Consider the following 26,375-nt stretch of genomic DNA (forward strand, 5'->3'; position numbering starts at 1 on the left):
TGGTAAAAAATTTAATCTGTTTTACATAACTAAATCTTGGCTGTAACTCTTTCATCGATCTATATAAGTACATATAAGGGGTTTTCAAAACTCGTTCATTATAAACTTTGCCTATGTTAATTTATCCATGATATATAGTTTTACATAGCAAAATCTTGACATGCCAAAAGAAGTTCCAATATGTTGAAATTCACATAAAATTTTATACTTGATCGCCGTCGTTCGCCATACAAATGGGTGGCCCCCCATTGACATAAATGATAGTGACCTTTAGGTAGAGCCCATAATTTTCCCCTCGCTTGAACTCGCATAGGCAGAAATCATCTAGTGAAACGCCGTTCACTTTCCAGAGTGTTCTCCATCCTTTGCTGTATAGTATCCGCCCGTCTTTCCATTTCTTGTACTTTCCTCGAAACGTCCTCCCGTGTTGATCAACAAGCATCATCTCTGGCTTCGGCAATTCGAGGTGGTGATCTTTGATCAATTCTGTGGGGATGAACTGTTACGATAAAAAAAAATTATACATCGTCAAAACTAGTTTTAAGAGGTGGCGCTTGCGGACGAGACTCTACATAGAGACTATTTTAGCTTGCTAGACTATGGAGATTGGAGATTACGCACTTTGTTTACATGTATAAATGAATGATCTCCAGTATATGACTTACCAAATCACCCTTTCTTCTTGGGGCAACATGAGTGATGAAATACGGGTTTCTAGGCTTGGGAACCAGTCCAGATTCAAAAATGTGCATGCCATAGTATCTAGGAAACACGCTTGCCCGTTTTCTAGTCGGACCTCCTGGCTTTTTAGCTACAAATAAAACATATAAAAGAGTTAAACGATACAATACCTTAATAAGATCTCTCCGTGTGTTTGTACCATATGGATCAGACTGAGCTTTTTTAGCATGCGTGAGGAGTAGTCACAAAAAATCTCAAGTCAATTACTGAAGATCTCATCGGTTAAATCGTTATTTTGAAAGAAACTTATTTGTGCGTGCAAGCGCTGCATGCTAGTTAACTATATATGCCGCTAAACATAATGTTTTTAAAAATAAACATATAATTAGTTCTACATATGCATCAAACTGGAGTAGCTTAGTAGGGACTTTACTGATTGATTAGAAGAAAACAAGAAAGTGGAACTTGCCTTTATTGGCCTGATTCGGTGCATATTGTTCATGCTCGTTTTCTTCACTCAGCGTGTGGTCAGCATCCTCAATTTCCTCCTCGTCATCATCGGCATCATCATCGGCATTGGCATCAGGATCAGCATCAGCATCTTCTTCGGAAGGAGGTTCTTTGTCAATAAAGGCATTGTCATCTTTCTCAGTATCAGCGTCTCCTAATATTCGAGGTGAGCGACTGATGTTCACGTTCTCATGATTCTCAGTATCATCACGAACATCAGTACTGTAATCATCAAGAACTTTGTCACAACCATCGCCTCCCTCATGCTGAGGTTCTTTTTTCACACGCACATCATAGTTGTTATAATGATTCTGCGCATCATGAAGACCCGCGTCACAACCATCATCTCCCTCGTGCTGAGGTTCTTTTTTCACACACACATCGCAGTCGTTATCATGATTCTCAGCATCATCAAGACCCGCTTCACAACCATCATCTCCCTTATGCTTAGGTTCTTTTTTCACGCACACATCATTGTCGTTATCATGATTCTCGACAGCATCAGCGTAATCATCAAGATCCTGATCGTCACAACCATCATCTCGCTTATGCTTAATTTTTTTTTTCACACACACTTCACAACCATCATCTCGCTCACGCTTAGGTTCATCTCGCTCACGCTTGGGTTCTTTTTTCACACGCACTTTATACATCCCGCCACGAGCATCATCATCTGGTTCGGATTTATGTTCTTGCTTCACAAACAACCTATCATCAATCCGTTTATCATCATCTCCCTTGGTCGAAATTTTTTGTTTCATGGACAAGTTATATTCATCCTCGCAACAATGATCATCATCATCACCACCAAAATCCCATTCTTCCTCGTCATCCTCTTCTTCCTCATAATCTGTCGCATCGTCGAGATCGTCGAGATCCTCGTCGGTCCCATCAGTATCGTAGTACACTAACCCCCCAGATCCAACTGTTTCACACTGATCCGTGCCGAGTACTTTGAAATCAAACATATCCTTCTCAAAGTAATCGAACACGATAAAGTCACAAGATTTCAAAGCATTGTCCCTAACAAACCTCCGCCATCCATTTTGAAAATACCAGTCTTCCCCAACTTTTCCCACCTTCACACACCACAAGTTGTAGTAGCGATCTCTCAAGAATACTCTCTTTGGCAGAACTCTTCCGATGCACTTTATAAAGGGCATCGGAATTAGCTATAATAAAACATAAAAAGGTAGTCAATCAGATCAAAGATGTTCTTCGATATTAATTACATTTTCACCAAAGATCAGATACATTAACTATATTGAACAATAGATTAATGCGACCACAGTACCAGTCAGATTTAAGCCAGCTGTGCGTGGGGTGCATGCATGCAACTTGCAAGTAATTAAGACATTAAAAAGACTGCGGATTGTATATGCAATTTTCTTGGTTTGATGTTTCGGGAAACTTCCAATTTTTTTTTGTTGTATATGTTTTTTTAACAATTTTATTCATTTTTCATTGGATTATTAATTTGACATTAGACGCACAGACAATTTCCATTATCTTTATATTCCTCAACTTACTTTTTCTTTTAGGATTTTGATCGAGTTGTAGTTAATTAAGTGTTTAGTTATTATTAAAAAACTATTATTATTATTATCACCATCATCATCTGGGCCGCGCGCCCTTTTAATTTTTAATAAAATGCCATTTTTATAATTTTGATAAATTCATAATTCCCCCATATGATAAGACAATCCAGGTCATACAAAATGTATATTTTAAGTCTCGTGTATATTCGCGGTTCATAATTTGGTCGGTTAACAAAATTATTTTCACAATCCAATGATTCATAGCAATTAAATATATATTGTTCTATAAATCTTAGAAGAATTCATCCACGTATTAACCAACTTCACGTATAATTAATATGCGGGACTATTATTATTATTGCCCAATTATTTACTAGGGTTGTTGAGTCAAATGTACATAAGTGAGAGTAGTACTAGAATGAGTGACATCCTTAAAAGTTTTTGTGTACCAAGTTGATGACATTGCGCTGCATGATCTGTTTGAGTAGGTGGACCGTAAAAGACTAACGTCAGATTTTAGCAGGTAATAATGTCTCTGCTTGAGATAAGGTCGGCGGTAGGAAAATTTGCAAGACTGGTCTCTAAGCGATATGAGACAGTATCAGCAGATAGACATGAGTCTCCCCGAACTTATGGGCCTAACAGCCCGACCCATTAACACTCAAGTAGGTGCATTCTATGCTGCCACAAGTATTAAAGAAATAAAGTTGTACTTTGGCTAACAACTATAACTTTGGTCTAGTTGTGAGAACCGGACTTTTCACTCATTTAATTAAACAATTGTAAGGAAATTTAATAGCATAGGAGTTTGTTTATTGTATTAGAATAAGATATATATATATATATATATATATATATATATATATATATATATATATATATATATATATATATATATATATATATATATATTGGAAAATGTTTTTGGGAAATCCGTATGGTCAAGATATTAATTCATGCAATTGTACAAGCATATTTTTGAAATTTAGGTAGGAAATATTGCAAGATTTGGGAGATATCATGCAAGGCTTAGAAGGATGATTACATGGACCTTGCAAAATTCGAAATTCCACTAGCTTTTTGCCTTAATTATGATGGTGCTTAATTGTGGAATTATATGCAACTTAAGATATAAGCATGAAGCAAATCTTCCCCTCCCATTGCACCCAATTTTCGAGCCAATCAAGGGTATTTAATTAGGAATTTAGGAGCTGAATTTAGAAGCAAATTGGTAGCCATGAAAAGAGATGGTTGGAGTCAAACTTGGGGAGATTTGGTACGAATTTGGGCATGATTTGAGCTCCCTTATTAGCCTTATTCTCTTCCCCTATAAATAGTTCACCAATCCCTAGCAATTGCTACACCTCAAACTCGAAAATCCTTGCTGAAAGTTCGAATTCCAGCAGCTCCTCCCTAGCCGAAATACTGCACAAAAATCGTCCCGAGGTTAGGCCAGAAATCGAGCTGAAGTGCCGCCCGAGTGAAGAACGAGAAACGACCCTATTTCCGAGCCGAGCATCCACGTCTTTAGCATCAATTATACGGTAAGTGGGCTGTTTTAAATGCTTGAACTTTCGGTTTTATGTGTATGAAAATTTTGGTTTTTACATGTTCCGTTTTTTTAAGATTCGGTCGAGCTCCGTCTCCTGTCTATATGTTTTTACGAAATTTTGATATGTTATGTTTGACACTGTGAGGATTCCCTGAAAATGGGTGGAATTCCAACATATGGCCCTCAACGGTGGGATAGAACCGTTTTATGGCCTCGCCCCCTTAGACGATCAAAACAGGGACTGACGTTAGTAAATCGTTAAAGGTGAAAAATCGCAGTGTTATTACGTTATGGAATTTACGTTACGATTATGAAAAGCATGATGTACGTTTATGATATGTTTCGAAAATGTTATAAAATTGTTATGTTGTGTTCAATATCCCCCATTTACTGAGTATTCCCAAAATACTCATCTCCCTTACTCTCCCCTCCCAGATAAGTCCGAAGAGCAGGTTGAGGACGAAGAGTCGGAACAATTTTGGGGTTGGTGATTTGCCAGATTATTAATAGGCTTTATTTCGAATTTTCTGATTTAAAGAATTATAATACGCTTCTGCCTTATTTACTATTTCGTTGGATTTCGTTATTGTAAAGACAATGTTTATTTCGTAGAAATTATGATATATATATATATATATATATATATATAAACTGGTTCGGTTTATACTGTGCTATGAAAGGCTTGTTGTTTCGATTGTGTGATTGTTAAACAACGCTGGTGTCAATCCCGAGTTTCGAGGCGTGACACTAGTGGTAAGCTCTTGGTCCTAACTATTGATATCAAATCGAGGTCATATGTTAAAGTTTCTCAATAAACATATTTACATACTTCTTGGGCAAAATGTTGTGTTAAACGTACATGAATGAGAGTAATACTTAGATGGGTGGACCTCTTATGAAGTTCGTGCGTCAAACAGTTGACGTCGTGCTGCTTGATCTGGTTGGCTAGGTGGACCATAAAAGAGTGACATTAGATTTTAACGGGCAATATTGTGTCTACTTGGAACATAGGCGAATGCAGAGAAAAGGTAAGACTGTTCTCTAAGGGATACGAGACAGTACCGACAGATTGATATGCACCTCCCCAGACTCATGAGCCTAACTATCCAATCCAAATACATCGAAATAGGTATACTTCGCACCGCCACAATTATAAAAAAAAAAAAGTATGTTATACATTGGCTAATGGTTATTGCTTTTGGCCTAGTATTGATCCAAATAGGAGAAGTTTTAAATCTTAGATTTGTAGAAATTTTTGACTAAAAATTAATTCAACGTTTATAAATATTTTACTTTAATTTCTATATTTTGCACACACACGAACACATTTCAAATTCGGAAGAAATTTTGCAATTAATTAAAATATCAATATATTTTTACTAATTTAGCGAAAAGATGTAATAACAAGAAATATAAGAAAATCTACATGTAATCAATACGAATTACAAATGTAAGATTGAGTATGATAGTCAACTACAACTTTTGAATAATTTTATAGACTTTGCTTTCTATTTCATTCAAACTAGATTAAAAAAAAAGGGGGGGACAATTACAGTTTAAATTTTATATGTTTGCATCTTTCACACATCAACGTTAGGGCAACACCATAACAATATCATGTCGATAAAAAAAAATTAAAAAACTCACATATAAAGTTTAAAAATGAATTTGACAATATTGACGATCAAAATCACAAAATGACAAATATTCACGATCAAAATTGCAATTTTCTAAAAAATTTAACTCTCATCGTATATGCAAATACTTTGAAAATTTATCATGTCGATAAAAAAAACTTAAAAAACTCACATATAAAGTTTAAAAATGAATTTGATAATATTGACGATCAAAATCCCAAAATGACAAATATTCACGACCAAAATTGCAATTTTCTAAAAAAATCAACTCTCATCGTATATGCAAATACTTTGAAAATTTTAATGCATAAAATGAATCGAGTGAAAGTAAATGCAATTTTTAAGATTTCAAGTTACTTGAAGAAGTTTATAGATTAGATAAACTTAGGTACAAAAAAAAAAGAAACATAAATTGAGAAATGAAATCAAATAAAGAAAAACGAGAAGGCGTGGGCTGGGAAACAGAAAGAAATTAATCAGACCACGTACCATCTGAGGCAAGCTAGTTTCAGCTGTGAAGAAATGGAAGAAGCCTGGTCTGTTCATCATCTTTGATTTCATCTTTGAACCAGTCGACTCACAATTCATCCTCTGTTAAATCATTTGGAATAGAAAAAACAATGTCAAAAGCGATGAAAATCATTGAAAGCAAAAGGCAAAAAATGAATAAAGTTTATGCATATATACTTGGATTACAATAGGGGTGGCTAGCTATATTGTTTTAGTCATGCATGTTATTTCTCAAAATAGACAGCATTATATACTACCAAAGTTCATAAATGATTTCCGATGGATTCGATGTGGGACTCGCGAACCACGCCGATAACTCTCGGTTACTTTCTATTATTACACATCTACACATTTAACTCTTTCTCACCCTAACGTTTTAGATTACGAGTTTAAAACATCAATTTTGATATATTGTCCACCAACGGTACTATCTCTATTTTCACAAGTGAAATGACACTCACATAGTGGATGTATAGTTTTCTTAAAATGGGTTTCTTTTTCACTTTGAATCATGTGTGTTCTTAAGAAAATTTGTTCACATAGATTTTTGGATTTGTGGAGTATAAAATATTCCACCATTAAGAAGTTTAAAGCGAGATTGTAAAAGGTATGAAGTGTCACTAGAAGAAAACTGTTTTTTGGCGGCACGACATTAACGGCGTGCATTAAAAGCACGCCGTTAATATAATTTTTAAAGGCGTGCTTTTTAATGTGGTTGCACCTTACATTAATCACGACGTGCAGAAAAAACGCTGTAAATATATTTTATCAACGACATACCGGAAAATGTACTGTTAAAGCCTTTTGTTTCAACGGCGTGCATTTAGTACGCTGTAAACAATAATATTTACCGTGCACAATGCATGCTGTGAGTATTAGCAATAAAATTACTACTTTACAATTGAGAATGCGCCAAATCCCCAAATAATCGCGCCTCTCTTTTTTTTCTGATCAAAACCCTCATCTTCCTCTATTTTCCCCGTCGTTCCTGCAGATTCAATCTTCTTCTCTTTTTCCCATCGTTCATCGCCAAATCCTCAATCGTCGTCCCTGCAGGTGTGCTTATTTATGTAATACGGGTGTGCTTGTTCATGGGTGTGCTTGTTTGTACGATTGTGCTTGTAATACGGGTGTATTTTCTGATTTTGGTAATCGTCGTCCCTGTAGATGTCCAGCAATGAATGATAACAATTGGAGACAACGAGCAACAACAGGATGAATGAGAACTCCGTCCACACTTCTCTCACTTGCCATTGACTCTGCACTTAACAACTTCACTCGTATATCTCTTTTATACCTCAGCACATTCTTCTCGAGCTCTTCCTGGTATGGGTTCTTAAAATCTGTCGCAATTTCTCTTTTGTTGGTTGTATTTGTGTGTAAGATTGTTTCTCGTTCCAACTTTTGTGTGATATTTGGACTGGGTTTTGCGATTGGCTTGTGTATTAATGTGATTCTGATGGTATTCTGTATTTTAATATTATAGTGGTCATATGCGCACGGCATGCAATATGCGCCGCGGAAATATATGCACAATCACAAAATGCACAACTTTTCAAGTTATCATGTAAACGAGTATCAAAATCACAAACTGTGTGGAGTAAAACTTTTGTCGACTGTTGTGGAATCAAAAGTCTGCTATTAGTCACCAAGAAAAGAAGAGACGAAGACAAACTTTATTTCAATGCATTATAGCATTTTTTTAATAATTTTTATTTAAATAATCTTAATGTCAATTAAAAATTAACATCAATAGTTGGTGTAATGCAGCAATGAACGACAACTATGTCAATCAAAATTACAAATCCAAATAATTCATATTCAAAGATAGTGTGATTTTGAGGTTAATACAACATTTTCGACTTCTCCATTTAGCCTGATGGCGAAACCTTTCGAGCCATTAGCAACGTGTAGTTGTCCAAAAACCGAGGGGAACCACCGTGACTGTGATTCCATTTCATGGATTTATAACAGTCGCGACATAGGTCGAACGTGTTTTCGCCTTTATTGAAGCATTCGACGCATGAAAAGAACATCCCCGGTATAAAGTTGCCACACGAGTCACAGAAAGGTCGTGCACTTTTGATAATGTAATACATTGTCAACACCTCCCAGAAGTCTAGTGTACCATTACCGTTTTTGTCAAGATAGTTAAAGAAATTCGGATTGCCGAGTCGTGAGTAGCCTTGGCGACTTGTGAATGCCAAGAATTCTGAAAGATCAACCTTGCGATCTCCGTTAGTATCGAGAGATTGAAAGAACTGATGTGCCAGTGCCTGATCTTCTGGAGACCCTGCTTGATATTGGACCGTCGCAATCTCTCGAAGCTCTTCCATCTCTTTCTGCATTTAATATCGGTAACAAATATACAATGTTTACTGTATCGTTCAAGTAACATTAAAAACAGATTTTGATGATAAAATTACAAATGGGTTTGGTCAAAATTTGCGGTGTAGAAAGACGAAGGTGTTAAGCTGGTAGTTTGACGAATTTCACGGTACCTTAATCCCCTCGCATTTTTTTGCATCAGCATCGGCTGTCTGCATCCCCGGAGACGACGTCCTTTGTGCATCGGCAGTCGCTCGTTTCATCAACAGCTTGATCAACGAGTAATGATCCAGAAGATTCTCCTTGGAGTGCTCGTGGGCTACTCGTCCTCCTCTATAACAAGCGCAGCACAAGTCAAATGTATCGTTGCCTTTTCCAAGGCACAGCGAGCACGAGAAGAATGGCCCCAGTAGAAAGCAACTGCACGCACTACAAATCAGAAACATGCCGAGCTTTACGGAGAAGTAGTAGATAGCTAAATACTCGTCAAAATCCAGGGATCCGTCTCCATTTACGTCGAATAATCTGAAGAAAGTTTCGTATGATTCGCCTGGATTGAACAATCTTTTGAACTCAAGGGGGCTTAGTCTTCCATCCCGGCTCGTGTCTATTTTTGCAAAGCCTTGATTCACCAAGCTTCTTTCTTCTTCACTCGTTCTATCGTAGTAGGCTCTCGCAAGTTCTTTCATCCCCGCCGCCATAACTCTCTCTTTTCTATAGATTTCTTGCTTTCTGGAGCACAAAACGAGCAGGAACTAATCAGAGATGCTATATATGTTATTTACTAATTCTAGTTTAGCTGTGATTTATATGTCAACTTTCTGGTCAACGGCTCACATGCCACGACTTGTCCACCATATAATATAAATGATTATCTTATATTATATATTAAAGTTCGATCTAATATATGTTTTCTAAATCTCAAAATACCTATAATTTCTTTTTCTTTTTCAAATTTTATAATTTTTAATAAAAACTCTTATATAAAAATTAGACTAGGACAGAATTATGAAAATAGCTTTTAGAAAAAAAAAACTAAAGAGAAAAAAGAAACATAAAAGCCACATTTTTTTTTTGCTTCCAGCTTTTGATTGGTTTATTTGTTTTTTTTCTTTTAAAAAAATGCCACTTAAATAATTTTTTAGCAAATTGTGTCCAAGTGCACTCAGTATTCTGTAAAATAATACTTCATATTTTTATAATTAAAATTACTTCTATAAAACCAATTTAAACAGTAACATGATAAAAAAAAAAAAACAATCATAGTAGTTTTTGTAATAGATAAAAACTAATATGAGATTATGAAACGAATCTCTTATCCGAATCGATTCGACACGTAAAAAATATTATTTTTGATATTCTAATCAAACACAACCTTAGGAGTAGGTTCACTTGGATTACTGAGATTGTGTGGATAAACAATATTGTAATTATTACACCGTTTACACGTCAAAAAATATTGTAATTATTACAAAATTTGAGGAAGAGTGGAATAATATTGAATAAATTATAATAAGTTTGGTTTGATTGATTAGACTATTTTTTTCAATAACTAATAATTATAAATAAAAAGAAATATTTGAATTATAATATTTAAATTTTATGTTCATTGATTTACCTTATTCACCAAGTGGCATTGACTTGTCAACAAATTTTGCGAAGTGGTGGAACAAGTGGCATTGACTTGTTAAAATAGATTTAGACTAGCTCCGTGATAAAATTTAAATTTTCTTTTTGCAATAGTTGCTCCAAAAAGTGAAATCGGTCACTTTAGACGCCCTTCACCTTCCGGCCCGACAGGAATGTGAGAGTAGGTAAATCATGGTGATTCAGCCTAACCAGCAATAGTTAGATCTTATGCTACGCCGCGCACAAAGAGCTCCCCTCATTGGAGGGAATTTAACTCCCACACTGCCGCTTGCGAGACTCGATCTCTGGTCATTGCTCCAAGATTTACTGTTGCTGACCAACTGAGCTAAGCCCATGCAACTTCTTTCTGCAATAGTTGACTTGATGGAAACAGGTTGGGATTTCATTTTGTGTTCATGTATCTATACAATACATAGGGTTGGTGGTTGATTTTACTGCACAAATTATTTGTTATAAAAAAATGTGTCTCATATAATTTACTTATAATTATAAAATTTAATTCATTATAAAAATTCATATATTATATCTACAAATCATATATTTAGTATAATTGCATTATCTTTATCTAAATAATGATTTAAAAATATAGAAAAAAATTTACTGAATCAAATTGATCTATTAACGATCATGAATATATATATGTAATAGCCATTATTTTACGTACGCATCATGTGCACGTCGTTGGCTATTATTACAAAGAAAACAACTTGCTTCATTCCTTGTGCAGTACCTTTATAACACAAAAACTATTATAAGATCGTCTCACGAGTCAATTTTATCAGACGAATCTTTGACCCGATCGGACGTCAAAAATGCTATTTTTTATGACAAATATGAATCAACTTGACTAGTCGCACGTGAAAATTGCTCTTTTAAAAAATGTGACTTTTATATGCGAAATATTTTATCAGATTTTTTCCTCAGTTTTGAGGCTGTCAATCTAGTTAACACTCTAAATGATATTGGGGATCGTTTAGGCACGAAAGAAGAAAATTACATGGTGTTGATTTTCATGTCAGGTCTAGTTCGAATATTTTCTATTATAATTCAACTTTAAGGTTGTATTTGAACGAAGGAATTTGATTCAAAAATATATATTTGATATGAAAAAAATAAATAATTTATGGATTTCAAATGACAATATATCAAGTATATTTGAAATCAATCACAAATGTTTTTGAAAATATTTTTTTAATATAATTTTTTTTCATCCAAATAAATCAACTAATTTTAAATCATAATGACCATGACCGAAAACAGCAGCCAACCAAAGCTCAATCTCGGTCGCAGCCCGACATCAATCTGTATTTGAGGTAGGGATGACCATGGATAGGGTATAGGTCGGATTTCATACATCCATCTTTATACCCATTTATTAAATTTATCACCATACATATCCCCATACCCATCGGGTATTGAATTTCATCCTCATCCTCATATCCTATCGAATTATCGGATACTCATACCCTACTCAAATACCCTATTATCATATACAATTGAATTTTTCAAATTTAAATTGTTTCCATGAATATTTAAAAAATTATTTAAATGAATAATACCAAAAACTATTAATGATAAAAATTTACAAAATAAACTTTATAGAAAAAATAATAAAATATTAAAAATAGTTTATACTAGTTGAATAAAATTACGCAATTCAACAAAAATAAAATATTTTTCAATTTTTGAAGTCAAACATGGAATAAACTTACCAACGGAGAAGATGAAAAATTGAATGAAAAATAAAAGGACGGTAAAACCTTGAAACGTAAAAGTGAAAGCGAAAGGGAAGATAAAAGAAAAAATATCGATTTACTTGAATTTGAGAAGATTGATCTTTAATATAAATAAATATAATTACTATATATGTATGATTTACTTTGATTTGAGAAGATGAATCTTTAATATAAATAAATATAATAACTATATATATATATATATATATATATATATATATATATTATATTTAATTTAAACGGGTATTCGAGACGGGTGTGGGTCGGATTATATCAAACCCGCCTCCATACCCAAACCCGAAAATCCCCATACCCGATTACTCAATTATTTAATCGGGTCTAAAAATCCCTTCATACCCTCTTCTATTCTGGTCGGGTATCGGATCTTCCAACGAGTTCGGAGGAAATTGTCATCCTTAATTTGAGGTGGCCTTATCCACAACCAGACCTCGGTTGGCCCAACGGCCCAAAGGTCAAGCACCACCAACAAAAATTGAACACCGATGCCCGCCAAGTAGGATGGCAATGGGTCGGGGCGGGGACGGGTTTGCCATTACCATCCCTATCCCCGAATTCCATCCCCGCCCCATTCTCGCCCCGATCCCCGCTTTTTCGGGTTCGGGGAATCCCCAAACCCGAAATTTCGAGGATCAACTTCTCATCCCCGTCCCCATCCCCGTTTCAAAAATATTAATATGATAAGACGATGACGAATTCGGAGATTTTCTCAAACCAAAAGTTATTATCATCTATTATTATTAGAGATAATATTAATATTAATATAACGTTATTATCATCTATTATTATTAGAGATAATATTAATATTAATATCAATATCAATAATAATAATAAGATTATTAATATTTTAAAAAATAATATTATTATTATATTATTAATGTTAATAATATTCTTATTTTATTATTGATATTATTTTCGAGGGTGGGTTCGGAGATTTCGGGAATGGTGATAATAATCTCATATCCAGTCCCAAAATACATCGAGGATTTAAAAAAATCTCCATCCCCGAACCCAAACTCGAAAAAATCAAGGATCCCCATCCTCATTTCGGGTTTTTCCCCACGGAACCCCAAACCAAGGGGAAAGTCGCCGTCCCTACCGCCAAGTAGCCAACCCAAGCTCCATTAATGGGGACTTATGACAATGTGCGCGTAGCCGCCACTGGCACAAGATCAGAACAAATAATGAAAAAAAAATGATAGAAGGCAAACACGAGTAGTATTCTTCCTTCCGAATTCCACCTTACCCACTCCTCTTCAGTTCAAACGAATCTAAAAAAATCCGATAAAGAAGATGGCTTCCTCTGCCATCACACCACGGTCCCCATTTCACGTAGATCAGGTGCTGTGTTTATTCTATGTGTGCATATAATTTTTTTCATCGGTAATTGCATAAAAATGCAATCTTTTTATCAGCTTTCTTCCAGTCTGCTGAAGAGTTTTAACCATTTTGCCACTCATGTTTGTCTGTGTTTCATAGAAAGATGTGGGCATTTCGTATTTCTGTACACAGCCTTCGTTTTCATTTTCTGCTCAATCTTCCAAAAAAAGGGCTTCAAAGAAAATTGTATCTGTGATGGCACCGCAGCAGTCGGAGCGCAAGCCCGCCACCACTGGCGCGGTAATCGCAATTTTTGAGATAAAGTTGAGATTTCGACGATTCTTGTTGAATTGTTGGTTTTTGAGTCTGGGTTTTGCATCTTTTCAGGTCAAGACTGGGATGACAATGACTGAGAAAACACTGGCAAGAGCTTCGGAGAAAACGCAGTTGAGCCCGGGTGATAATGTGTGGGTCAATGTGGATGTTTGATGACTCATGATGTTTGTGGCCCTGGTTCGATTGGGATTTTCAAGAAAGAGTTTGGAGAAAATGCGAAGGTATTTAGTAGTGAGCTCATACTTTATGACTTAAATATATTTTCTTATCTTTCAGAGCTTTGTCTTGATTGTCTGCCGTCATTGTTGCCCACAGTGATGTACCTTGAAGATTGTGGAATTTGAGGCTATTTTAAGATACTTCCACTTGTTTGGTCCATTTCTTAGCTTAGTACAATCAGTATCAGCGAAGATATCCTTTTATTAGTTATATAATCTTCTAACTGAAAATAATATTTGAAATCGACTTCCAGAGATTTGGGCACAAGATGAATTTGTGCTAATAGTCCTATGTTGTGTACATTGAAATAATCGAAACTTGTATTACTTGTTCCACCTGTTGCTTTGAAGCGGGACAACTCCTAATCGTAGGGAACTTAACGAGGAATTAAAGTACGAAGAAGTTCCTATTCGAATTGTGGACATGAAGGACTATGTACTTAGGCGACAAAACATTTGATACGTCAAAATACAATTGTCTAATCATACTAAAAAACATATAGTCACAGGAATATTATGTATCATTATTTTTCAAGTTTTAATTGTATCACTGAAAAACTCTGGGTTTGGTCAATTGTTATGGTGGATATGACATTGGGCGTACATTCTTGTTAACATTCTGATCATATTTGGCTGTTGAGTAGTCGCCTCAGAAAGAAAAGAGCGAGGCGTCAAAGTACCTTACGAATGAAATCTTATTAGTTTATGTTCAAGCACAATTCATTCACATGCTACATATACAGAATGCTAGGAGGATCGATGATGAAATCGAGTTCAGAAAATCGAGAGAACGTCTTGCAACTTCAAGATTACAAATAAATCAGCAATTGTTTTAATATCAACACATAACAACTAAAGTGTGCGTGTGTGTTTGTTACGAACTTCTTTATCAACAGTATATTGAGACTTCATTAAAGGAAAGATCGGCTCGAGGTTCCAAAAGGTGGGCTATGAAACCTGGTGCGCTGAGCTTTTTTTCCTGGTGGCTTACCACAAACGCATTGACATTCATACCCGTATATATTTCCAAAGCACGAAAACAAGCCAGTACCACCATCCGTATGCCTACGAGCATGCTTAGCAGGTGTTTTGTAGCTACTCGAAGAGTATCCACTACGATCATGCAATGGCGGGACATTAGTACGCCATCTTTCCAGTTTGGACCTAAGCCCTTCCACGCTTTCATCCAGGCTCCAACCATCCAATACCGAGCTTTGATTATCATCTAGGGGATATTTCCTCTCGGCCATTATCGCAGCCGCCACTTCAGATGGCGAGGGACCTACCTCAGAAGAATCCAACCCAGGCGATTTTCCTTTGAAGGGAGCACCAACCACATACTTGCTATCATGTGGCTTGGAACCCTTAGGCGCAACGTAGTCTTGATGACCATTGTGTTTTGAAGTGGGATTATATTTTTTGCCATCTTGGGGCTTGTCTTTTGGTGAATCGCCATTTTTCATCCTTCCAGTTTTGGCAACTGATTTTTCATCCATTGCCTTGTTGTTAGGGATTTCATCAACTATTTTGCTTTTGTCTTCAATTTTGAGATCACCCTTATCAATCTTGTGAAAGTTAGTTGACTCTTTGCTCAAGATTGAATCGCTCAACACTGAACTTCCCTTGCCTCTGTTATCCCTTTTGTTTTGGCTTCTCTCTAAGCTCAGCACCACTAATAACTGAACTTGCTTTTCCTTTCTTGAATTTCATTCCTTTAAATGGATCCACACATTCTGAAATACTAAGAATAGAACTTTCTTTAGCTCCCTTTTTACCCTTACCTGCCAAGACAACCACCGAGCCATTTGGGGAACAATTAGTGTCAACTGTCACGTGTTCGCTACGTTCACTTCTTGATCTACGCAATATAGGCTTGACATTAGATGATGAGTTGTGTTTGTTTCGATTTCCATTGTGATCAATCCGGTGAAGATTAGGTGGAGGCTCCATCACATGATCACGATATCCGACTCCTGAAGCACTGAGTTCTGTGTTTAATGGCATGCTTCTCATAGTGCTATCGATTAGCGCCACACTGATGTTCAGTATTCCCTGTGGGCGCCCTGATGGACGACGTACCTAAGTCATAAAGTCGAATGTTAAACTAGCATAAGAAGCATGATAAGTGTTCCGTGTTGAAGTTTTTATATGAAAAGAAAAATCTCCACATTTTTATGGGATATATGACAAAATATGATCAATATGTGCATAACTAATCCATTTATGGAATTGTATAACCAGAATAATTTAAGGAAAATGCTGGTTGTACAGTTAAGATTACACGGTTTGATTTCATGTTAAGAAACTTTGGGATATATATGTTGTCCTTGGAACGAGTCGGAATAAGAATTGAATATTCTTATATGCATAATTTAAGCTTTTAATTACGAGATTTAAATCATATATATAAGCTTTGAGATTTGAAATATATATTATGTACAACCAGAATAATTTATTATGTCCCTTCCTCCAAACAACAATTAAATTTGTACAATTTTTTTCTCAAAATGTAACTTCTGTCCTTAATAAGCACCTTAATTATCAAGATTCATGAAGATTAATAAATTTTTTGCTTTTGCAAGCATTTTACAGAATCAAAACCGATCAAGCTAACAATGTTATATGACAATGCATTTACAAATAACATGAATATTCAAGAATAAACTAATAAAAAACTAAGAAAACTATATATCAAGAAAGTTAACATACCTGAAGGGCAACAAATCGCATTCCCATGTGGCGGCGATGGTGGTTGTGTGACCGGACAGGAGGAGGAAGCAGGTTTCTGACCAGCACATGAGCCGTGCCGATGAGCTTGTCACGAAACCAATTCACAGCGTATATTTCGATCATCACAGCCGAGTCTTCTTGCTGGAGAAACTCCTCATCAACCCTAAAAGCAAACTTGTCATTCCACGTAGGGTTGTTTTTCCCTTCATTATCCACACCGGACGAAAGCTTCCGGTCTCGACGCAGCCACACCGTGCAATATGTCTGCATTTTCTTGGAAATGTTATCCAAATCTTGAGCAGATATAACGTTAATTTCTAGCAGTTGGAAAGGTTTCAAGATGGAAGCCATTTTGTTGGAAAATCGTGAAGCATATGCATGTGCATACACGGATTTCGAAAACGGTCTGGAGGCGGGGCGGTGGTTGTTCCACTCGTCGTCCGCTTGCCAGGACAACGAGGGAATGATTGGTGGTGAGGAGGAGGAGGAGACACCGGGGGGAGAGGAGAGAAAATTGGCCTCTTAATTTTTCTAGTCTAAAGCACAAATCATCCGGATGCATGTAAGAGAAAAAGGATGGAGGATATATATTGTGATACGTTTGACTAACGTTGTCAATGTTGTAATGATTTTAGTTCATGCACTTGTGGTTTTGTTTATCATAATAAATTATGGATAATAACATATTATTTATTTATTTATTTATTTATATTTTAAAGTGGAAAAATTAATATTTTCTTCGACAAGCATAAATAAGAAATAAACACAACAACGCTCTCATATGTAATAATATTGCAACACAACTTGAAAAAATGATGAATGCGTTGTTATTAAGTTTTGGTTTACCACAGAATATGTGGGGGGAAGATGTTCTAACAGCTAATTACCTTTTAAATAAGGTACCCAGAAAGAAGCAAGATAAAAGTCCATACGAGTTATGGAAAGGTAGAAGTCCTTCCTACCAGTGTCTTGCCAAGGTAGCAGTATCCACTCCAAAAAAGGTAAAGATATGACCAAAAACTTTGCATTTTCATTGGATATATTCAAGATAGTAGCGCATATTGTTTACTTGTACATGAATTTCAAATACCTGATATTTAAAAGAATACGATAATGAAATCAAGAAATGCTTCGTTCTTTGAATACATGTTTGCATACAAATCTAAAGAAAACCAAATTCATTCTAAAGATTATATGAGACATGAATTGATAAAGAACAAGAGCTTGATCAAGATATTGAACCTAGACGTAGCAAGAGAGCTAGGACTGAAAATTCCTTTGGTGCGGATTTCATCAATTTCATGATAGAATGTGAACCTCAAAGCTTCAAGGAAGCAATGAATTCATCTAAGGGACCTCTATGGAAAGAGACTATCAATTTCAAAATGGAATCCATTTTACAAAACTATACGTGAGAATTAGTAAATCTTCCTTCGAGAAGCAAACCACTAGGCTGTAAATGGGTTTTCAAAAGGAAAATGAAATCAGATGGAACCATAGATAAGTATAAAGCCAGATTGGTAATCAAAGGTTATCATCAACGTGAAGGGCTTGATTACTTTGACACATATTCTCCTGTATCGAGAATAACCTCCATTCGTGTGATACTCGTGATTGCCGCCTTGTGAAAAATCTTGAAGTACAACAAATGGACGTAAAGACGGCTTTTTTAAATGGAGATTTAGAAGAGGAATTTACATGGAACAACCTGAGGATTTTCTGCGACTGGGCAATAAAATAAAGTTTGTAAACTGATGAAGTCTCTGTATGGCTTAAAACAAGCACCAAAGCAATGTCACGAAAAATTTGACAAAGCCATGATGGATATTGGATTTAAATTCAGTGAATGTGACAAATGTGTATACATAAAGAACAGTGAAATTGGATATGTCATTTTATGTTTTTACGTAGATGACATACTTATCATTGGTAGTAATGATAAGATGATTAAATCCACAAAAAAATTATTGAACTCAAGATTTGACATGAAAGATTTGGGCTTAGCCGATGTAATCCTTAGAATTAAACTTCATAGAATATCAGAAGAGCTAGTCCTAAGTCAGTCACATTATGTTGACAAAATACTTGAGAAATTCAATAATGATGACTTTACATTGGCTAGAACCCCGATAGATACCAGTCAGCATCTATCAAAGAATCGAGGTGAGAGTATGTCTCAATTAGAATACTCTCGAGTCATTGGAAGTCTGATGTACTTAATAAGTTGTACAAGACCAGACATAGCCTATGCAGTAAGCAAATTGAGTAGAATCACGAGTAATCCAGGAGTTGAACACTGGAAAGCAATTATCAGATTGCTAAGATACTTAAGGTACACTCGTGATCATGGGCTGCACTATACCAGATATCCTGCTGTTATTGCAAATTGGATATCTGATATGAAAGACTCAAAATCTACAAGTGGATTTGTATTCACTTTAGGAGGTGCATCCATTGTGTGGAAATCTTCTAAACAAACTGTAATAATCAGATCCACGATGGAATCTGAGTTTATAGCTCTTGATAAGTGTGCTGAAGATGCTGAATGGCTGCGTCACTTCTTAGAAGATGTTCCAGGATGGAAAAAACTTGTGCCGGCTATATGCATACATTGTGATAGTCAATTTGGGATTGGAAAGACACAAAATAAAATATATAATGGTAAGTCTAGGCATATACGTCGTAGACATAATATCATTAGATAACTACTCTCAACTGGAGTTATCTCTGTTGACTATGTAAAGTCAAATGATAATATAGCGAATATGCTAACCAAGGGGTTAAACAGAGAGTTTGTTGCGAAATCATCAAGGGGAATGGGGTTCAAGCCTATAGAATAAATTGGTGTGAAGGAAAACCCAATCTACGCTGACTGGAGATCCCAAGAACTAGGTTCAATGGGACAACCTAATCATACTAATTTGATAAATCACTGTGGGGATTATCCCTAGTCCATTCCTTATAAAACAGTGAATGTTGAGGATAAACTTACGGTTTAATGATTCTGATGAGATAAATATAGAATCACCTATGTGAGAGAGAAGTGGGGCCACTTCTAAAGGATTGTTAGGCTCAATTCTAGACCCTCTCGCAGAACCAGGCGTGTGTTCATGGTCAAAACGAACACAATCATGATAACTGAATAGTACCAGGGAGAGTCTTGTGTGAATTATATATTAATTTACATAAACGGCAGAACATTTCAAGGACAACATGTCTATTGGTCAGCTAGTAAAGCTAATATATTTCATAAGGAAAGGTTCAAAGGGTAACACTTACCTATCCTATGCAGGATTCAACTGTAGAACTTTGTCACCAAGATTTGTATCAAATTTCATTCATGTGGGGGATTGTTGGAAATTTTAATCAAATTTAGAGTTTGAATAAAAATTATGTCTAATGAATGTAGGAGTGTCTTTTGGCTCTCCACATTCTTGAGTTAGTTGTGGCTCATTATTGCAGAAGTGTCTTTTGACTTTCCAAATTTTTGAGTTAGTTAAAGAGTTTTGGCTCTTCATATTCTTGAGTTAATGAGAAGATTAATTGAGTTAATTAATTTTGCATAACTCTTGGTGTACTTTTTAAGGCTTATAAATAATGTGTTCATTTCCTCATTTCATGTATATGAAAATATTTTCTCTTTCATGTATTCTCTTGCATTTCATATTGTTAGCTTTTCATTTGGCCTCCGTTAAATCTCGGTGATAAAGTAAATATATGTTTTCAGTTCGCCGTAGTAGTGTATAGTGCTAAGTCATTGCTGATTGTTCCATTGTATATTGGGAAACAGACGTCCAAGATGATTCTCGAAGCACATACAAGAGGGGACGAATGTGTTTTAAAGACACTGTACTTCGTACAGGCATCGGTTTGGTTTACTTCATTTATAGCGTTTCTCTACGGTTTTCTTTTCACTATATTGCTCGCTGGTTTTATTGATAAAAACATTTCTATACTGTATCTTTCGATATATTGTGCAACAAAAAATTGAAAAAGGAAGAATGGATTGTTTTGGTGCTTAATTATGGGGAGAGATCGTGTCCAAAGATAATGAGTGATAAGGTTTGTCGTATAGGGAATAATAAATTAATATATTTAGATAAAATAATAATGTTCGATATTAATATTTTGTAAAATTTAAATTGAATATTGGATAAGTAAAATAATAATTATGTCTTATTCTTCATATCAAACATTAATAATTTAAATTTATAGATTCTTAGTTTGAGGGTTACATGAACTACATATATTTTTTCACATGACTCAACACAACAGATTACATAGAAAAAAATTTATAACAGATATCTCTTAAATTATCATTTAAGACACTACTCATATATCTTTATTTAGGATTATATCGTGTCAATTATCTTAATCATGAATCAAGATCAAGATAAATGATCAGTATAATAACCTTGATGCGACTCAAATTAAGATCTGTTCGAGTAAATAATTTCAACATGAAAAATAAGTGGATCAAGTTAACTAATCCGATTACTTAATAATAGATTATATGGATTTTAAAAATTATTAGATAAGATGTGATTAGTGTTATAAGGTCTTAAGTTTATCTTGAAATTTATAAACCTTTTATTTTATAAGTTTTTTGCAGTAATATTGACATTATTTTAGGCTCATGCTGCATGATTTAAATATAATCTATAAATATACATAGGGAATCAGTATTTGGTTGGCGGCAAAAACTTGTGTGAGACGGTATCACACAAGTTTTTGCCGACACGGGTCGTATTTGTGAGATGTATCTCTTAGTTTGGGTCACCCATGAAAAAATATTACTTTTTATACTAAGAGTATTACTTTTTATTGTAAATATGAGTAGGGTTGACTCGTCTCACAGATTATAATTCGTGAGACGGTCTCACATGTGACTCGCTCTTGGCTGACTTGTTAAATAAATTTTATGTCATCCAATTTCATTTCGAATCTACGTGAAATTCAGTTTATTTTTTTTTCAGATGGAAAAGAAAACAAGAAGAAATTGGAATGAGCCAATGTATATATAGAGATTCTTCTATGAATTTTTACACGTGTTTCTCGTATGCGAAAATTCAGATGTATAAATAATTTATGTTATATTTCATTACAAACTAATATTTTAATTAATTTTAGAATAAAAAAATTAAATATGAGAGAGTTATAAATTTATTGAAATATAATAAACTTTTTAATTAAATGAAAAAATTTATTTTTGTGCTAAAATGAAATATTAGTATATATATTATTATATACTCGGCAACGAAGTTATTTATTGCTAAGAATCCTAGCCTGCCTCTGCTATACTTCGGATGGATTATGTGGTTCAATTCAAGCATCAAACAAGTTCCAAAACTCTCCAAGATACTTTTGTCAAAACGCCACATCAACGGCAATACTCTTACAGCGGGACATGACTTGAAACCATTCAACTCAAAGATCTCGAAGTTCATGAAAAGTGGGTTCGTTGATGAAGCCAGAGAACTGTTCGATGAAATGCCCCGGAAAAACGCAGTCACATATAATGCCATGATCAGAGGATATTTTCAAAATGGCTTTTTTGAGAGTGCCGTGTATTTGTATAATCAAATGCCATTTCACGATATCTTTTCCTACAATACAATGATATGCGGGCTAATGTGTAATGGTGATGTTAAGGGGGCAGAAGAGATTTTTGAAAGCATGGGCTATCAAGATGTAGTAACATGGAATTCAATGATCTCGGGGTATGTCAATAATGGCCTGATGGATGATGCGGTGAGAGTGTTTAATCAGATTACTTTGAAAGATGTGGTTTCTTGGAATTTGCTGATTGGGGGCTTAGTGAAGATTAAGGAGTTCCACAAGGCTGAGGAGTTGTTTAGAATAATGGGTGTTCGGGATATTGCAAGTTGGACCATTATGCTGAAGGCGCGTTTGGGGGCTGGGGGTCTTGTTGAAGCTAGGGAATTTTTTCACGATATGCCAACAAAAGATGTTCAAGCTTGGAATACGATGATCAATGGTTACTTAAAAAATAGAAGTGTTGAAATAGCAGAAGGCTTGTTTCAAAAGATGCCTGAGAAGGATTGGACCTCATGGATAACGATGATTGACGGGCTCGTTAGTAATGGTAGGATAAATAATGCTTTGAGGCTCTTCAATGAGATGCCTCAGAAATGCGAAAAAACATGGAATTCAATTTTGTTGGCAATGGTCAGGAATGGTTTGGTGAAAGAGGCTCATGCAGTTTTAGAGAAGAGCTCGTTAAGTGGTGTTGTGTCATGGACAAACATTATGAAAGGATACTTTGACATTGGGGAAGTTGAGAATGCCATGAAAGTTTTTGAATTAATGACTTCTCGTGATACAACTGTATGGAATGTTGCCATATTTGGACTGGATGAAAATGATCGTGGTGAGGATGGTATAAAGTTATTTATCAAGATGAAAGAATATAGATTGCCCCTAGATGAAGCTACGCATACTAGTTTTCTTGCGATATGTTCCAACTTACCATCCTTAAACCTTGGAAAGCAAATTCACGCAGAAGCAATCAAGGCTGGAATTGATCACTTTATTTCAACCTCTAACGCATTGATTACCATGTATTTTAGATGTGGTAATGTATATTCTGCGTTACTTGAATTTTATTCTATGGCCTGTCATGATACCATTTCTTGGAATTCTGTGATATGTGGGCTAGCTCACCATGGTCAAGCTGAAAACGCTATAAAGATTTTTGAAAAGATGAGGCTATCAACTGTGAAGCCTAATCAGATTACCTTTGTCGGTGTTCTTTCTGCCTGTAGCCATGCAGGACTTGTGGAACATGGTAAATTTTACTTCTGTGTTATGCGCAATGAGTATTTTATTCAATCAACTAATGAGCATTACACTTCTATTGTTGACCTATTGGGAAGATTTGGACATATTGATGAGGCACTGAATATTTTAAGGCAACTGATAGTACATGGAATAGAAGTTTCTGCGAGCATTTGGGGAGCACTTCTTGGAGCATGTAGAATGCACAAAAACATTGCCGTAGCCAAAATTTGTGGCGAGAAGATTCTTGATTTAGAACCATATAACTCTGGTGTTTATATGATTCTGGGTGAAATGTATCTAACCAGCGGGATGAAAGATGAAGCTGAAAAGATTTGGGTGCGCATGAGAAATACAGGTGTGAAAAAGCAACCTGGTTGTAGTTGGGTTGAATCAAGCAACGGTGGGAAAGTATTTCTCGCAGGGGATAAAACTCATCCAGAGTTCAAAAAGGTTTCATGTGTGCTAAATTTGATCTATCTAGAGATGGAAATCAAAGTATCTAGTGTGTGCTAGATGAACATATATTTGGGGCTGTGTTATCAGGAACACTTGAAATAAAGAAATGGTGAGAGGCCTTTCTTTTTTTCACTCTACTGTTTTTTTTTATTATTTTCCATTACCTTACTTCTTAAGAGGTAAAATCCACTGATATGTTTAGCCACGAGGAAGCAGCACAAAATGTAAATCAACTTATGATCAAATGGATGAAATTGATTCAGCTGCTAGAACTGTCATTTAGTTTTTTCCTAGAAATTAACCAAACGTTCATTGGCACCATCTATGACACTGAGTGACCATAATACTTAGGTTGAGACAAGACATTTTAAATCTAGGATTTTTTGCATCTCCAAACTCTTTGTTATTGTTACATGGATGACAGAAGTTGTTATGTTACATTATAATATTCCCTCATTATCTTACATTATTAGTAACATTTTTGTTTGCAAAAAAGTTGCCAGTGGGCTTATCAAAAGCTTAATCATGGATCGGCGCTGATGTTATTCTTTTCCTTTGTCCTCTTCTAGTACTTGAACCAGCCAAGGTTGTATTTCTTCCTTTTGCTAAACCATTGTCTTTGAAATCAATTAACTCCTTATCTTGTCTCTTTGTAGGAGCAAAACTTTCAGCAACTGCCGACCTTGGGAATCTCTTGCAGTCTGTTCTGACACGGATTATGATCTTTGAGACCTGAAAGTAATTCTCTTCATGTCTGTGCTTCATTTAAAATGATTCCATCATTATCTGCACAAATGAAGAAGGAGAAATTGTTTATATTTTGATAAGCTTTCAAGTAAAGTTCTGTAGTATTTCCCCATCATTTTGTCTCGATAATCGAGATCCTGGAAATTCTGTCAGGAAACTCAAAGGGGGTAAACTGGATACACCAAAAAGTTTTCTACTATGTGAGTTACCTGGACTGGATAAGACAGCACGTGGATGTGGTGCTGAAGTAGTTACATTTCTTCCATTCTCCTTCCCATCTATCATCTTCTTATTCGTTTCTTCTGTCGATCAGACAAGCAGTTATGTATCAATTTATTACAAAGTCGATCATCTGATGCTTTATAAGAAACAAAAGCTGGTAACTCTTCATGCCTTTGGATGAATGAAAAGTGGGCGGAGGTGACATTGGGACGTAAGAGCGAGGAATTCTTACGACTGATCCAAGGGACTCATCTGCACACCCACACAGGAATTAACTACAGGCTTGTCATTTTTAACATAAAACTACATTATATAGATGCATGTGTATCTATTTGTGTATGAAAAGAGCTTAAATTTGCAAAGTTCGTGTTGGCTGCAATATCAGATATTATTTATTGTGTGACCATTTGTTTATTCAATTTTCTTGAACGGTTATGAATACAAGGTATCTCAGAGAAAATTTTGTTGGGTACCTGGGGACCATTAATCCGTTATGTTCTTGCAATGGCCTTGTAATATCGTATAAAATGTCAACGGCAAAAGTTACAATTTTCATAAATTAGGCACAAAATTATTTGGAAAAAATTACCAAGAATCTAAGTCGTACAAAGTTTTATAGGTTTCTAGTAAGATGATTTTATGGATTTATATTTGTAAGATAGGTCAATCATGTCTATATTTACAATAAAAAGTAATATTTTTGACATATTTTTTTATGGTGATCAAATAGAATATCCATCTCAGAAAATTAATTCAGGTGAGTGAGTTTTTAAGTAAAAAAATAAAACTCTTCGAAATAAATGTTTTATCTAGAAAACTTATTTCATTAGTTTGTCATTGCAGTGAACCCTTTTGGTGAAACTTTAACATTTTCGACTAGAGTAAAATAACCTGGACTATTCATACTTGAAAATTTAGCTCATACTATATGAATTTGATTCAAAAGATCTTTCAAATTAATAATAACTATTATTATTATAAAAACAATGTTACACAGTTTTTTCATAATAAATAAAATTAATTACAACACGATAATTGTATAGATTTGTTACAATTAAACTTTAATTAAATTGAACAGAACTTGTTGATACAGTTTGTGTTCATGAGTATGTTTAATTTGTTAGTGAAATATTTAACCAGTTAATTTCAAATATTTAATATAAAAAATCGAAATATCAACGTTTTAAGTTCGAAACATATACTAATTAATAACAAATTAATATGAATTTTATAAATAATTATTCATTCAGTAATTTTTCAAGTATACCTGCAGAAGAGAAAAGACAAAGATCGTCATTCAAATGCCTTCGAAGACTGCAGAAAACTTATTCGGTATGCATATTGATCAGCTTCTTCTCCGCTTTCTTCATTTTCACTTTTGGATA

At 35.0% G+C, this 26,375-nt stretch overlaps 7 protein-coding genes across 13 annotated transcripts; 3 read left to right on the forward strand and 4 right to left on the reverse strand.

The window, feature by feature from the left end:
- Positions 1 to 10: 10 nt before the first annotated feature.
- On the reverse strand, positions 11 to 6,537 carry LOC140815659 (uncharacterized). The gene is made up of 5 exons (XM_073174733.1): positions 6,408 to 6,537; positions 1,134 to 2,363; positions 949 to 1,021; positions 666 to 898; positions 11 to 499 (listed from the first exon to the last, which is right to left on the reverse strand). The coding sequence occupies exons 1-5, from the start codon at positions 6,504 to 6,506 to the stop codon at positions 203 to 205; spliced, it is 1,932 nt and encodes a 643-aa protein (XP_073030834.1). The 5' UTR covers positions 6,507 to 6,537; the 3' UTR covers positions 11 to 202.
- A 1,634-nt stretch (positions 6,538 to 8,171) lies between these two features.
- LOC140814359 (uncharacterized) lies at positions 8,172 to 9,541 on the reverse strand. Its single transcript, XM_073173306.1, has 2 exons — positions 8,930 to 9,541; positions 8,172 to 8,770 (listed from the first exon to the last, which is right to left on the reverse strand). Exons 1-2 carry the CDS (start codon positions 9,455 to 9,457, stop codon positions 8,300 to 8,302), a joined length of 999 nt encoding a protein of 332 aa, XP_073029407.1. The 5' UTR covers positions 9,458 to 9,541; the 3' UTR covers positions 8,172 to 8,299.
- Positions 9,542 to 13,277: 3,736 nt separating this feature from the next.
- On the forward strand, positions 13,278 to 14,403 carry LOC140814456 (3-isopropylmalate dehydratase large subunit, chloroplastic-like). Its single transcript, XM_073173455.1, has 4 exons — positions 13,278 to 13,501; positions 13,640 to 13,780; positions 13,868 to 14,037; positions 14,132 to 14,403. The coding sequence occupies exons 1-3, from the start codon at positions 13,454 to 13,456 to the stop codon at positions 13,967 to 13,969; spliced, it is 291 nt and encodes a 96-aa protein (XP_073029556.1). The 5' UTR covers positions 13,278 to 13,453; the 3' UTR covers positions 13,970 to 14,037; positions 14,132 to 14,403.
- Positions 14,404 to 14,730: 327 nt separating this feature from the next.
- LOC140815738 (uncharacterized) lies at positions 14,731 to 15,738 on the reverse strand. Its single transcript, XM_073174795.1, has one exon. It carries the CDS (start codon positions 15,528 to 15,530, stop codon positions 14,946 to 14,948), a length of 585 nt encoding a protein of 194 aa, XP_073030896.1. The 5' UTR covers positions 15,531 to 15,738; the 3' UTR covers positions 14,731 to 14,945.
- LOC140815736 (uncharacterized) lies at positions 15,486 to 17,305 on the reverse strand. The gene is made up of 2 exons (XM_073174794.1): positions 16,744 to 17,305; positions 15,486 to 16,113 (listed from the first exon to the last, which is right to left on the reverse strand). Exons 1-2 carry the CDS (start codon positions 17,113 to 17,115, stop codon positions 15,667 to 15,669), a joined length of 819 nt encoding a protein of 272 aa, XP_073030895.1. The 5' UTR covers positions 17,116 to 17,305; the 3' UTR covers positions 15,486 to 15,666.
- A 1,444-nt stretch (positions 17,306 to 18,749) lies between these two features.
- Positions 18,750 to 19,604, forward strand: LOC140815660 (secreted RxLR effector protein 161-like). Its single transcript, XM_073174734.1, has 2 exons — positions 18,750 to 19,425; positions 19,525 to 19,604. Exons 1-2 carry the CDS (start codon positions 18,750 to 18,752, stop codon positions 19,602 to 19,604), a joined length of 756 nt encoding a protein of 251 aa, XP_073030835.1.
- A 2,415-nt stretch (positions 19,605 to 22,019) lies between these two features.
- Positions 22,020 to 25,459, forward strand: LOC140814471 (uncharacterized). 7 transcript variants are annotated; one of them, XM_073173472.1, is made up of 4 exons: positions 22,020 to 24,130; positions 24,518 to 24,607; positions 24,678 to 24,759; positions 24,922 to 25,459. In XM_073173472.1, the coding sequence occupies exon 1, from the start codon at positions 22,078 to 22,080 to the stop codon at positions 24,076 to 24,078; it is 2,001 nt and encodes a 666-aa protein (XP_073029573.1). In that variant the 5' UTR covers positions 22,020 to 22,077; the 3' UTR covers positions 24,079 to 24,130; positions 24,518 to 24,607; positions 24,678 to 24,759; positions 24,922 to 25,459. The 7 variants fall into 7 exon arrangements, with proteins under 7 accessions (XP_073029573.1, XP_073029574.1, XP_073029571.1 ...); XM_073173473.1 differs by having other exon boundaries at positions 24,525 to 24,607; XM_073173470.1 differs by having other exon boundaries at positions 24,518 to 24,759.
- Positions 25,460 to 26,375: the final 916 nt, after the last annotated feature.

This window comes from Primulina eburnea, chromosome 15 (assembly GCF_022965805.1).
Source record: "Primulina eburnea isolate SZY01 chromosome 15, ASM2296580v1, whole genome shotgun sequence".
NCBI classification, from domain to species: Eukaryota; Viridiplantae; Streptophyta; class Magnoliopsida; order Lamiales; family Gesneriaceae; genus Primulina; species Primulina eburnea.